Here is a 14013-nt window from a genome sequence, read left to right as displayed (position 1 = left end):
GCCGACGAGGGTAGCCATCGTTGGCGTCAGGCAAGGGTCGCCCTTGCCTGGGCCGACACCGGTGAGGGCTGCTCTCGCCGGACACCGGCTTCCCTTCGCCGGCTCCAGCCAAGGGAAAAGAGAAAAAAAAAAGTTTTTAAAAGTAAAATGATCAAAATATCCCTATTATTCGGGGTAAATGTGTCATACAATGAAAGTTTGGAGTTTTTTGTGTCATAAATAATAGTTTGGGATAAATGTGTTACGGTTAGCAAATTTCAGAGTTTTTCATGTTACAAAAAAAAGTTTGAAGTAAATTTATTACTTTGGACAAAGTTTGGAGTTTTTGGTATTTTTTTCTGAAAAATAAAAAATCGGAACTCATGTATACCGATGGATAACGCGGGCGCTATGGAATCTTCACCTGCTCTATCGGTGCACGAGTTGGGCTTACATGTGTCGGTGCACAGACAATACCTGCTCGATGAACAGAGAGGGAGAGAGAGAGAGAGAGAGAGAGAGCGCTATATAATATGTGAAGTAACCCGCAGAGGCAGGACTGAGTTAAAATTCAATAATACAAAAAGAACGAGAGAGAAAGAGTTTCTTTTAATATTTCGTTTAGTCACTGGACGCAACTCAATCGCTTCCCCATCTCTTTAGAAAATCCAAGGTTTTCTACTAGAGCCTTGGCTTCCGCCGGAGCTGCTGCTGAAGTTGCGCGCGTGGACATCGCAAACCCGTCCGCCGAAACACCACCGCAGTCTCGGCACGCGCGGCGAATCGTTCCTCCGTCGAGCCCCTGGCGAAGGACCCGTCGATATTTCACCTCGAGAGCTCCTCGCCGCAATCGGAGCCAGATCTGAGGTGAGTCTCCAAGGGCCCCACTTTTTGGTGTTTAGAAAGAACCCCTGGCATTTTGGCAACTTTGACAGGCTGCGATGAATCATTCTTAGCACAGAGATCTCTCCATTTTGCTAGTTTTTGGGCTTCCGAGTTTTTCCAATCTCTGGCAGCCACTGCTTTTGCTGCTGTCCTATTTCGACTTTTTTCGTCGAAGAGGAGATCAAGCGAGATCGTTGGAGAGGAGTGCAAAGAGACGGCAAGGAGAGCAAGCGAGATCAATGGAGTGGGGTGCAAAGAGACGGCGCACGGGTGGAAATGATGGAACAGCAGGAGGCGCTTCTTCTACTCACACGTCAACAGAAGGTCAAGAAGTGGATAATTCATCGGGATATGACTATGAAGTATTCTTGAGCTTCAGAGGACCAGATACTCGAGCAGGTTTTACCGACTTCCTTTACACTAGTCTTAAAGATGCAAGTATCCACACATTTAAGGATGATGAAGATCTTCGCGATGGTGTAGAATTTGCCCCAAAACTTCTCCAAGCAATTGAGCAGTCAAAGATCTTAATACCTATCTTTTCGAAAGATTATGCCTCTAGTGTTTGGTGTCTCAAGGAGGTAGTTCAGATGGTCAAGTGCAAGAAAAATGGGGGGAAAATGATCATGCCCATTTTTTATGACGTGGCGCCTTCAGAGGTTCGATACCAAACTGGGAATTATAAAAATTCCTTTCTTTTACATGAAAGCAAGGGGAGGTGTGACCAAAAGACTATCGGAGAGTGGAAAAAAGCTCTTTGTCAAGTTGGGGAAATAAACGGATGGGAACTGCCAAGGGATCCTACCAGGTAATCGCTTTTAACATTCTATCTCATGTGCCTTGTATCATTAAACCCGATGCAATTGAAGTTATGCCGCAAAATCACGCTAAATAATGGCACAATACCATTTTTGTCCCATTTCATTCCTAGCAACATTTTTTTTGTCAGTTTAAGTCATTCATTAAACCTAAGTTCCACCGTTAATTCATATGAATGGAATATATATCGTTGAAGAACACATTTAGAATAGGTTTGTAGTTTTCAATTTGGTCTTTTGGAACATAGTTTGGTTCAACTCAGCTTTCTAACTCATCACCTTTTGACCTCTGAGAAACAGTAGGCGAGAAAGCAAGTTCGTGAAAGAATTCACGCAGAAGATTTTCAATGAGTTGAAAAAGGCTTCTCTGGCAGTATCAGACAACTTGGTCAGTGTCGACCACCATGTGGAAGAAATCATGGAAAAGATAGGTGCTCAAACAAGTGAAACACGGATTATAGGAATCCATGGGATGGGTGGCATTGGAAAGACGACTCTTGCCAAAATCATCTACAATCAGCTTTCAAAAAAATTCAACAATTGTTGCTTTCTTGTTAACATCTGTGAACAAGCAGAAACCAACAACGGCATTATATCCTTGCAGAAGAAGCTCATCCTTGAGGTCCTCAAAAAGAAATTGACCAACATAAGAGATGTAGATGAAGGGATTCAGAAAATTAGAAAAGAGTTGTCTAATGAAAAAGTCTTGGTTGTTCTCGATGATGTGGATCACAAGAAACATATGGATGCACTTGTAGGAAACCATAATTGGTTTGGTAAAGGAAGCAAACTTATTATTACTACTAGAAAGAAAGAGGTTCTCAAGGTTCCCGAAGTGGATGACCTTTATGAAGTTGACATCATGGATTCTGAAAAATCTCTTCAACTTTTTAGCAAACATGCCTTCAGAAGAGATTATCCTTTGGATAAGGATATTAACCAATCCATGAGGGCAATAAAAATTGCTGGAGGTCTTCCGTTGGCTCTCGAGGTCATGGGTTCATTTTTATCTTGCATTGAAAGGGAAAAGTGGAATTCCAAATTGGCCAAGTTGGAAAGTGTTCCTCATGCGGATGTTCGGAGTAAGTTGAAAATAAGTTACGATGTATTAGAAGATGAGGAAAAGCATATATTCCTCGATATAGCTTGTCTTTTGATTGGATATGATAAAGACATTATTGTTCATTTCTGGAAATCTAAATTCCATTCGGAAAATGCCTTGGATGTTTTGGAGAGCATGTCTTTGATAAAGATTAAAGAGGATAATAAAGTTTGGATGCATGACCAACTCAGAGACCTCGGAAGACATATAGTTCAACAAATAAATATAAAGGAGAAAACTAGGGTGTGGAATGCTGAGGAAGCATTGGAATTGCTCAAGAGACAAGAGGTAAAATTCCTTTTACAATAGATCTCCAAGTTACTTATGGACATTTTCTTTTGAAAAAAAAAGATAGTTACTTTTTGTGTTTTCTATTGTGACCTACTTAACCGATATTTTTGCTCTTTTAAGATTAAAGGAACATTGGTGCTCAACTCAATCCCTTGAAATAGTGAATTTGGATAAAAGTTTTTCCCTTTAACTCTTTTGTTTTTTAAAATTTTTCCTTTGGGCAGAAAAAGAAAAAACTTGAAGCTCTTCGTCTCGACTTGGACCATCAGCACCGTTTTACCTATGAAGACTTTAAAAGACTACCAAATCTAAGGTTCCTTGAAGTTTGCAGTTCAAAGGAAACATTTCGTGCAGAAGAGAGGCTTTTTTGGCACGAATCGCCATCCAGTGTTCTTCCAATTAATGTTGTCAAGGAGGATTCAGATCTCCTTCAACAATTAAGATGGCTTGCTTGGCATGATATTCCTCCAACATTTAAGATTACAAATTTCTCTATGGAGGATGTGGTTATTCTTGATCTGTCTGGGAGTAAAATTACACATGATTGGAAGGGGTGGAGCCACATGAAGGTATATTTTATGGTAGAAAACACTCATTATTCCGTCTTATCATATTCAAAAGTAATCTTTGCATGATTTTTCTTTTCACAGGTGATGAACAATTTGAAGGTTATGAAATTGACCAATTGCATTTTCTTGGATAGAACCCCCAACTTTCTTGCACATTCCAAATTAGAACGTTTGATCCTACAGGGCTGTTACAATTAGTTGAAATTGACAAGTCAATTTGTCAATTGAAAAGCTTGGTTTTCTTAGATGTAAGCCATTGTGGGAATCTTCGGAGGTTGCCAGACGAGATGTGTAGAGATCTTGAAAGTCTCAAATACCTATATATGATTGGTTGCAATTCATTGGAGAGGCTTCCAAATGCAATCGGAAATTTGAAAAAGCTAAATTTGGAATCAAAAAAGGATCAAAGAACTAGAATTGGATATATTTTGATATATCTAAAAGGAGATCAAAGAACTACCCGATTCCATTGGAAATTTGAAAAAGCTAAATAAGTTGAATATACCTAAAAAAGGGATCAAAGAACTACCGATTTCATTGGAAATTTAGAATTGCTAATTGAGTTGGATATATCTGAAAGTGAGATCAAAGAACTCCCTGATTCCATTGGAAGTTTGGAATCACTCATTAAGTTGGATATATCTAAGATTGAAGAACTACCTTATTCCATTGGAAAATTGAAATCGATAATCAAAGAACTACCTGATTCCATCGGAAATTTGAAATCGCTAAATATGTTGGATATATCTAGAACGGAGATCAAAGAACTCCCTGATTCCATTGGAAATTTAGAATCGCTAATTTGGTTGTATTTATCTGAAAGTGACATAAAAGAACTACCCGATTCCATTGGACAGTTGAAAAAATTGAAAGAAGTGGAGATGGGCGAGAGTGACATAAGCAAAATACCCGATGCCCTCTGGACAATCGAGACGCTCGAAGTATTTAGAGCCATGTCTCTGTGTCGTTTCAATGGGGAAATTGGCAATTGCATCTATAGAAATCGGTCCCTCAAGATCTTGATTTTGGAGCATGGTAAAATATACGCAGTACCGAGGCTTCCTGGAAGTCTTATCGAACTAAGGTTGTTTGACTTGTACATGGATACGTTTCCAGATCTCTCAAACCTAACTAATTTAAAAAATTTAAAACTAACGTTTGTGCAATGTGATTCTGATGGAGAATCTGAAGGGCCTGTGGAGGAAGATCCGATGCCACTGCGGATTGGGAGTTTGCATGGAGAATCGGATGGAGAATTTGATGGGCTGTGGAAAAAGATCTGCCACGGTGGATTGGGAATTTAAGCAAACTAGAGTCTCTAATCCTGGAGTCTCCATACGTGACTGCCTTACCAACAGATATAAGTCTCCTTCCCCAACTCAAGTCACTTGTACTCGATTGCCCTAATTTGCGTTGCCTCTCAAGCCTCCCCTCCAGTTTATCATGTTTGATATTGGGTTCTAAATGTGTGGCCGCCTTACCCACGGATATGAGTAATGTCCTTCCTCGACTCGATTTTCTTTCGCTCTGGTGCCCTAATCTGCGTTGCCTCTCGAGCCTTCCCTCCAGTCTACGTTTCTTAGCTTTGCGCGAGTACAAGTCGGGTGGTTCCATGGAGGGTGAGGATCTATCAAATTTGAAGACACTAAGATCTCTTGACATCTATGGCTGTGCATTCTCAGAGATTCGAGGCCTTGATCGTTTGGAGAACCTAGAACAATTGCACCTTATAATATTTGATTGTGGTAATCTGGTTGAGATTCAAGGCGGACTCCCACCATCTTTATATAATTGAGATTCAGGAATGTGGATCTTTACAGAATTTGCCTGATCTGTCAAGCTTGAAGGAACTGCGAGAAGTTTACATAAGGGGTTGCTGCAAATTAAATGTGGAGGCAATTTCTTCGTTTTGCTCGGAGAAGGGGGTCAAATTTAAGGGAGACAAGACGAATCAGAGGGAGAAGACGGCGCATCTGGATGCGAATTCGGATATGGATCTGAGAGAGAAGACCGACAGATAAGTGCACGTCGCTCTTGAAATCCTCTTGATCCCTTACCACAAATCGTTCTCTTGTGCGCGAACTTCAAACGAATTGAGGTAAGTCCTTTCTTCTGGCAACCAATATTTTCCTTTTTTTGCAATCGATCTCTTTCACGGATATTAACTGGGAAGCCTCACATGCACTTTTTAATGACCTTTTCGCGAGCTGACATCTGTAAATCTGATGAAGGCATTGAAATTATGGTACCTCCATTTGGGTTTGGTTTCTCCTTGGTTTTATGTTTCCTAGCTGGAGTTATGCATCTCGATTGCATCGTTTTTATTTGATACATAACGAATTATTAGAGATCTTTGTCGATTTGCTGTTTCCCATATATTGAAGTCGATAACCTCGCTTCGCATTTGAGATGACTTTGTTATGCTGCAAACAATTAGATGGAATGTGTGCTGGAAGGTCATATAAGTATGATTCTCATCTTGTCAATTTACAGTATAACCAACTCATTGTTGCAACTATGAAGTAGACAGACCCTCTTTGCTAATATGCTTATGTTCAGATATTTTCCTGGAAAGGTGTGCTTCTTCTTACTGGGATTTGCAAATGCTAGGGAGAAGTTATAAAATGAAGAAAGATGAATTTCACTTGGGTAGCGGCGTCAATAGTTGGTGCAGCATAATTTCCATCTGTGACAGGGGAGAACTATTTAGCTTCTCCAAGGTATCATAGATCATCCTGTAGTTAAGGCTAAATTTCAGTAATATCAATGCCTACTGCCTAGGACAAATGATAAGTATCCCTGGGGTCAGAAATCATGTAAATGGACTTTTGTGTGATCTCCATCATTCCCTATATATTCTAGAAATGGTTATACTTATGTGATTATCTGTAATAGAATCCCTTGCATTCAACTCAAGTTATACCAAAGGATTGTTTTAGGTTTTAAGATTGACAAGAAGTGATCAGGGAGACATCTCAAATGACTGCCTTTTTGTTGGTTTCTAATATTGCTGTGAGGAATTAAAGTTAGAAAAACTTACAGAAATCTTTTTGTGCAGGGAGCTGTGGCTAATAAGGTAGTTGTACGAATGAAGACCAAATAAAGGAAAATGAAGATGACATTCAAAGTGAAGTTTTTGTTCACTTTTTTGTGAGTTGAGCCTAGAAATCTGAAGAAGGTATCAAAATTATGGTACCTCCATACAACCAGAGGGTTCTTAATTTTGTACAAATGTATGTTTTCTTTTCCTAGTTTGGTTTAGCTTTTTTAGCTAAATTCACTTTGGATGGTTTCTCCTTGCTTTTATGTTTCCCAGTTGGAGGTATGCATGTTGATTGCATCTTATTATTTCATTTACGACAATTCATTAGAGATCCTCGTCGATTTGCTGCTTCACATATTTTGAAGTTGATACCCTCTGCTTTGCATTGGAGATAACTTTGCTATATTGCAAACAATAAGATGGAATGTGTGTTGGAATGTTGCAGCATTATGGTTCTCATCCTGGAATTTTACAGCATAAACAACTCATTGTTGCCATTATGAAGATGACGAACTCTGTATTGATTTGCTTATGTTCAGTTTATTTTCCAGGAAAGGGTGAGGTTCTTAGTGGGATTTCCAAATGTTATGGAGAAGTTGTAAAATGAAGAAAGAGGATTTTGCACTTGGGCAACAAAGCTTCCATCTGTGACAGGAGAGGAGAACTATCTAGCTTCTCCAAAGTATTATAAATCATCTTATGGTTGAGGCTAAATTTCAGTACTATTGATGCATAGGACATGTGATAAAGTCTCAGGGTTCTAAAATCATGTGAATCAACCATTGTGTCTTCATAATTGCCTCCATTTTCTTAAAATGGTTATGCCTAGTTGGTTATCTGTAAGAGAAGCCCTTCCATTCACCTCAAGTTATACTAGACGACTCTTTTGGGATTAAGATTGACAAAAGTGCTAAGGGAGACATCTCAAACAACCAGCTTTTTGCTGGTTTCTAAGGTTGCTGAGGGACTTAAAAGTTTAAGAAACTTACAAAAATCTTTCTGTGCAGGGAGTTGTGGCTAATTGGGCGGCTGTATAGATGGAGACCAAAGAAAGGCAGATGATGGATGAAATTTGATGTTGACCGTGTTCCCTCTCACAATCTCGGGGTGGTAAGCCTTGTATTCATTTTTTTTTTTTGGGGGGGGTAAGGGCTATTTAGGCAAACCTGATTGTGTTTGTTTTTTCCCCTTTATTATGTGCCTACAAAAATGCTTCTTATATTTCATCTGAATGCGTGTTCTCTTGATTGTTATGCAATAGAACTTGTTTATCAGTACCAAATCTTCTTTTACAAGGAAACATTGGAAGGGCTTGTCTGGACCTGGAGAAAACATTGTGTGTGCTTAGTGTGGTGCTTGAGGTAGTCTTAGTTGCTCCTACCAAAACCAGTTTATGGACCTCTCAATTTGAAAATGGTGTTCAATGTAGTCTTAGTCATGAGTATATAGGCACTCACAACTTAAAAAACATGAATTGCTGGTATTCATGGAATGAGCTGTGTTGGAGAGATGACTCTCACCGAACTTATCCACAATCAGCTTTCACATGGTTTTGACTTTTGAGCACTCTTGCTTTTTTTCCAACATCCGTGAAACCCCAGAGCTAAAGGGTATTCAATTCTTGCAGAATAACTCATCTCCAATATCCTCAACAGGAAATTGACAGAAATAAGTAATGTTGATGAAGGGATCAAGACAATTAAAGATAGGCTTTTTAGTAAAGGAGTTCTCATCCTTTTTGATGATGTTGACCAGAAGAATTAATTGAATGCACTCATGGGACATCAGTGATATTCGAGCATTACTGATTCTTCAATGCTGAATATCAAGCACAAACGGATCTTGAAATTCTCTGTACTTTTTGTTTGTCATTGAATATTAGTGCTTTTTGTTGATCGAAGGCACTGCCATCCTTAATGTGAGTTGATCGGGTTGAAATACTTTGCAGAAAGGGACATGTGCGATCCCTCTTATCTGGTCCAAATGATGCAATGTCTGGCATCGCTTAGAAGATACAACCATTTCTTGAAAAATTTAGAAGCCATGCTCAGGAGAGGAGTTCATTTTCCAATAAGAAGTGCATGTTGTACTTGAAAGGTCCTGCATCCACAACCAAGTCTATTGTCAAGGAAGATTTGAAAGTTAAACAAATTTCTTGTTGACCTATGTCATCTCACCAGATATTGATTGTTGTCTTTCTTGGGATCGTTATCTGTTATACATAAATTACAATCACACTTTGGCAAGTTGACTTGAAAGCTATTGTGATTGTACATATAGTTATCACTAGTTGTTTTTGCAACTGTTTCCTATCTTTAAGATGGATTGCTGTAAGCTGCTCATGAAAAGGGACCATGGTTTCTTTTGATCAATTTCATGAGTTTGATTTGGTTTAAATATATTACTTTGTGACGGTTTTGGTTGGCTAATTGAGTTACCAGTAAAAGACAAGTCAAATTGATGCTAGTGTTACTCCATTCGGGTGCATTGTAGTGTTACTACATTCAAGTGCTTTACTTTTGTCAATTTACACTTCAGTCTTTTATGTGAGATACTTGGAGCTTGCTGGGTTGTACTTTAAATTTGAACCTCATAACCCTGCTTTGTAAAACTTTGTTATTCGTTAAACAACGAAGGATCTAGTCAAACGTGTAGGTTTTAATCCGTGACAAAAGCTCCTCCATTCACTTTTTGGTTACCTAGGAATGGAGTAAACGACAAGAGAGTGCTATACGGCCTGAGCTCTTCCCTCTTGGTAATACATAAGAAAAACTTAATGGGGTCTTTCTGTAAAGGAAAGCTACCCCTATCACTGTAACAAGTAGATTTGATGAACATATATCTTTCCTAATATTTTGGTGTTAAACTTCGGCTTCTATTGCAATGTACAAACTCCAACTTATCAGGGTGTCAAGGACTTCGCTGGTCTCTTGCACAATGTGCTTTGAATGGGCACAATTGGCAATTTATGCAATTTATGCCTTGAAATGATGAAAAATTTTCATTTTGCCAGTTTCGGCTAACGTTAATTGCGGCATATCAAAAACAAAAGCTAAGAGCCTATGGTTTGCATTCCAAAGGCTGATCAGATCATTCTTACATGGCTAAGCCAAGATGATATAAATTGTTTACCTCCTAAAAGTTGAAATTCAGTAGAGGTTGCCAATTAAAATGACGCAAACTTCAGAAGAGAGCATCATTTGTTTCCAAGATGGCTTGGTTTGACTGTTAATCTGCATAATTTCTTGCCAGGAAACAGTTGAAGTACTTGGTTACGCCAAGAAATCTTTTATGTGCCGATGAGCCAGTAGTAGAAGGTAAGGTCACTGATTGAAAAGTGCTCTCCCTAAAAATCTTTGTTTCACAACCTGGTTGATCGCCAAACCGTGCAAGTCTTACAGTTCCAAAAGTCAAACATCCGACTATTTTGCGAAGTTCAACACGAGTTCAACCCCTAAAAAAGAAAATTAAAAAAAAAAGATGGAAAAAGCAGGGTGATTCAGGTATGGATTGCTCAGCTCAGCATCCACACATCCTCATTAGGTTTTATCGAGTATGGCAAATTAAATTAACAGGTAAACTTGCGAGCGCATTCATTTAATAGGTTTCACGGAGTTGTATTTACGAGGATGATACATTCAGCTATATGCTATTTACATTCCGAGTGAATTTCAGTAGAGATCTGTGCATCTTGTGATGGATATGAAAACAGATTGATGGAATGCATTACATGTACAAACTTCATCTAGAGCTACCTAGTGATCTTCAAGAAATTAGGTGCTGACTTAGGAGCAATTTACTTTAATTGACTCTTGGCATCGGAGTCTTAACGCAGCCCCAATGCAGAAGCAGAAGCAATCCTGGAAAGCATAAGGTTTCCTTTGTCTTCGCTTCCATATTCCTTCAATCGTGGGTCCATGACGATTTTGCACAATCCCCATGTCTCCGCCATTAATTCCACACCATAGTAGAATATGTAGAAACACACTTTGATAAGTTGTCTGTAAATATTTCCGGTAATAAAGGATTGGCATTCTCTGGAACAAGCTGGTCTGTCACATGACTTATTGCACCTAGCATGATAAGTCCACAAAATAATTGCTTGTAACAGGTAGCTACGACTGAGACCACCTCCTTACCTGCTGCACAATGGATCTTCTCTAGAGCCATCACAAACTTTCTCGACCTGATAAACCAGACTACCAAATCCAATATCAGACAGCCATACCTACAAAAAACAGAAGGATTCCAATTACATGTGAACACTGACATAGAAAAGAGCAAGATTATCTCACATCAATATGTTTATTTGTGGCTGTCATTGAGCTAGTTGCCAATAATATAGGCATTAGTAGACATACATAATTTAAATGAGTAATACCTTATAATTGCACAGAGGATAAGGCTAGGTCATCAGCCATAGAGAGATACAGAGAGAGAGAGAGTAATACATATTATCACGCATCTTAAATTTTGGAATTGATATGGGAAACTCATGATAGCTTTACAGGAATGAGAAGGGTTCTTATACATTGTCAAAAAGGTCATGAATATTACGAACTGCCCTCCTTTGTTAAGAAGATAAAACAGACAAAACTATTAAAATTTATATGCTGAATAAAGTGAGTTCAAACATTGTTGGAAAAAATAAGACTTCTCTAGTTAGATAGGTTGAAATAAATGCAAAGCAAACATCAAATGCAGTTGGCGACAATTCCCCAAAATTAATCTGATATTCAGTGGGAACCGAGAATAGTACAGAGGCAAATGAGGCACAATATCCGGTCCATTATTTATATGTTATTGTATTTGGCATGCTGCAGTAATAAACAAACATTGCATTGCCAATACGAGATCATCCAAATGTCAAGTAAATCAAGTGAGTGCTGGTCTGGAAAAAACAGCTTCAGCACGCAAAATTAGACAGCCAAATAACTTGAATGTTAATACTTTCGCGAGGGGAAAAACTACAGTGCATCAATAACCATATATTGCATTTCACATACGGAGGTGAACGATAGAACAACCCTTATCTCCATGAGGGTTGGGAGTCTAGCGTTACTCTGTCTAGACCCCATCCATAATTTTCCCAAAACCAAACCCCACGGCCACAACAAAACCAACCCCACCCTCACCCCCCAAGAAAAGGTGTTCGTAATTTGGAATAGTGGGATTGGGGATTAATTTACAGCCAAGGCGCATTTAAATGCTCCTACAAGAAGCATTTGGATGCTGGTGGGGTCAATCATATCCTGCTAATGACATAAACAAAACATTCCAGGTTCATAGTGAAATTGCCCCTCGAACCCCAAAACTTACGGTCATTAATAGCGAAGGAGAACTAAATTGTAAAGAGGGCCACAATGCATGGAAAGAGCCACGGCGTAAACAAAACATTCTAGGTTCACAGTGAAATTGCCTCTTGAACCCCAAAACTTATAGTGATTAATAGCAAAGGAGAAACTGAATCTTAAAAAGGGCCACGACGCATGGGCATGATGGCTCAGAACAATTTTCCGCCAGATATTGGCAAACAAAAATGACATTTTAAATCATCCAAGTGTTTGAACAACATGTTACAATTGCTACTAATACTTCAAGAAAAGGTTTAGTCTAAAGTTCATGCAACCTATGATCCTATCGTAAGCCACGTGAATGTCTGTATAATCTGAAGACAAAGTTTGACCCTCCAAAATCACAACTTGCCATGGAGAAGAGAATTAATGGGACATGACTTTGGGGTTATAAACCATTTCTGGTACCAGTTCCCGTACCAGTTCCACAATGGATGCCTAGAAAACTCAGGACTACTCTGTCCTATAACATATTTGGCCCCGTAGTCCCACTGAAAAGGAGCTACTTCTTTTGGTTAGAGACAGACAGACAAAAACATTGCGCAAAACACAGATTTAGGATCAACATATTCTAGTTTAAAATGCATTAGCATTTCCAGATTACATGACATAGAATTTGAGCTTCAAGTGCTTGCAAAATTTATATGTCGAACATATCAATAATCCCATTAAGCTTCTAGCAAGAAAACTTTGTAATGATTAGTTGGAAGTCTTTATCCACTATATTTAGGTATTCCACTAACTTGAAGCCCCATGCCTTACCATGTAAAACTCAATTCACACAACTAAATATATCAACCATAGGTGGTTCAGGTAAAGGGTTATTTGCAACCCATTCTGATTGTGTTTTTCTATTGGTTGATTTGCCAAAAAAGAAGAAAAAGAGAAAAAAAGAAAAAGAAAAAGAGATGCTGAGCAATTGTAAGTATAAATATTAAGCCATAGAAAGTTCAAGATATCCAGAGTCTAGACTCTTCAAGGCAGAGCTGGCAGCAATTGCCAGGTAACTCTTAACAGATCAAAACTGAATAAATGGAAGAACACAATAGAGAAGAACCAATATCCGAACCATAACAATTTTTTAATTGTCTTACCACAAGATCAAGTCATCAGAGGCATCAGAAGCGTTGCCAATTGGTAGGCCACTACAACACGAATTATATACCTATAAGCAAGTTGGACATCAACATGACTTCAAACCCCTGCTTTCAAATAAAAAAGGCATTAATAACCACTTAGAAGCTAAAAAAACAAGGCAGCATATGCCCACAAAATCTCATCACAAGAATTGGCCATTTAGGACAGTATTGGGGTCCTATTCTTTAAGTTTACGCAACCTTAGCAACAATGTCATATTAAAATGCAGTCAAATTACCTTCGTCTTTCCATATCAACTAGGACATGTCCAACTAAAAAGTTCTGTCAAATCTGACATGTAGACCTACAAAATAAAAAGCTTTGCATCTAGTTACAATGTTATTGTATTGAAATGGTGAAACCTGAAGGGTAATAAGAACAACAGGCTCTAGGTAAATGAGGAAGTCTTTATAACACTTACATAGAGGTGTTAAATGGGTTGCATAACCCATTTATAGACCCATTTATGGTTAAATGGGTCATTAATGGCCAAGCTTTCTTTCATAAAGCACCTATAATGGGTTTTAATGGATCAAAACTAAGATATATGGGTTTTAAATGGGTTAAAGAGTTGACCCATTTATTAACCCATTAAAAATGAACCTATTTATTTTAACTCAAAACCCCACCATCTCTCTCATCTCTTTAACTTTATAATTTTTTTTATAAAAATCGAAATTATAATTATAATTATAATTATTTTCTTTTCTTTTTCTTTTTTTCTTTCCTTTTTTTCTCTTTCTTCTTATTTTTTCTTTCTTCTTCCTCCGGCCGCCGGCACGGCGATGGCCGGCGACCGGCCAGGCGAGCCCCGAGCTCGCCGGCGGCGAGCGGC

The 14013-nt window shown here is 38.6% G+C and overlaps 1 protein-coding gene, 1 long non-coding RNA gene and 1 other non-coding gene across 10 annotated transcripts; 2 read left to right on the top strand and 1 right to left on the bottom strand.

Annotated features, from left to right (window-relative positions):
• Nucleotides 1-620: 620 nt before the first annotated feature.
• On the top strand, nt 621-4005 carry LOC120287682 (disease resistance protein RPV1-like). 3 transcript variants are annotated; one of them, XM_039300875.1, is made up of 5 exons: nt 621-846; nt 996-1672; nt 1983-3072; nt 3300-3644; nt 3726-4005. In XM_039300875.1, exons 2-5 carry the CDS (start codon nt 1104-1106, stop codon nt 3840-3842), a joined length of 2121 nt encoding a protein of 706 aa, XP_039156809.1. In that variant the 5' UTR covers nt 621-846; nt 996-1103; the 3' UTR covers nt 3843-4005. The 3 variants fall into 3 exon arrangements, with proteins under 3 accessions (XP_039156809.1, XP_039156807.1, XP_039156810.1); XM_039300873.1 differs by having other exon boundaries at nt 961-1672; XM_039300876.1 differs by having other exon boundaries at nt 621-1672; nt 1986-3072.
• A 1108-nt stretch (nt 4006-5113) lies between these two features.
• LOC104415058 lies at nt 5114-9116 on the top strand. Of its 6 annotated transcripts, XR_005545932.1 has the most exons (6): nt 5114-5742; nt 6255-6364; nt 6703-6877; nt 7227-7369; nt 7695-7797; nt 8636-9086. It is a non-coding gene; the product is annotated as an uncharacterized LOC104415058 (transcript). The 6 variants fall into 6 exon arrangements; XR_005545933.1 differs by having other exon boundaries at nt 5114-6364; nt 8315-9116; XR_005545931.1 differs by lacking the exon at nt 6255-6364.
• Nucleotides 9117-10255: 1139 nt separating this feature from the next.
• LOC104415059 lies at nt 10256-13482 on the bottom strand. The gene is made up of 3 exons (XR_005545939.1): nt 13417-13482; nt 13136-13243; nt 10256-10915 (listed from the first exon to the last, which is right to left on the bottom strand). It is a non-coding gene; the product is annotated as an uncharacterized LOC104415059 (long non-coding RNA).
• Nucleotides 13483-14013: the final 531 nt, after the last annotated feature.

This window comes from Eucalyptus grandis, chromosome 8 (genome assembly GCF_016545825.1).
Source record: "Eucalyptus grandis isolate ANBG69807.140 chromosome 8, ASM1654582v1, whole genome shotgun sequence".
Taxonomy (NCBI): Eukaryota; Viridiplantae; Streptophyta; class Magnoliopsida; order Myrtales; family Myrtaceae; genus Eucalyptus; species Eucalyptus grandis.
Note: the sequence above shows the minus strand (reverse complement) of the source record. Positions and strands in the feature narration are given on the sequence as shown.

What these genes read in the sequence shown, in the direction of transcription:
- LOC120287682 (XM_039300875.1), top strand. Translation starts at nt 1,104, where the DNA reads ATGGAGTGGGGTGCAAAGAGACGGCGCACGGGTGGAAATGATGGAACA. An exon ending in AATTGCTCAAGAGACAAGAG is followed by an intron (nt 3,073 to 3,299) that starts GTAAAATTCCTT and finishes TCCTTTGGGCAG; the next exon opens with AAAAAGAAAAAACTTGAAGC. An exon ending in AGGGGTGGAGCCACATGAAG is followed by an intron (nt 3,645 to 3,725) that starts GTATATTTTATG and finishes TTCTTTTCACAG; the next exon opens with GTGATGAACAATTTGAAGGT.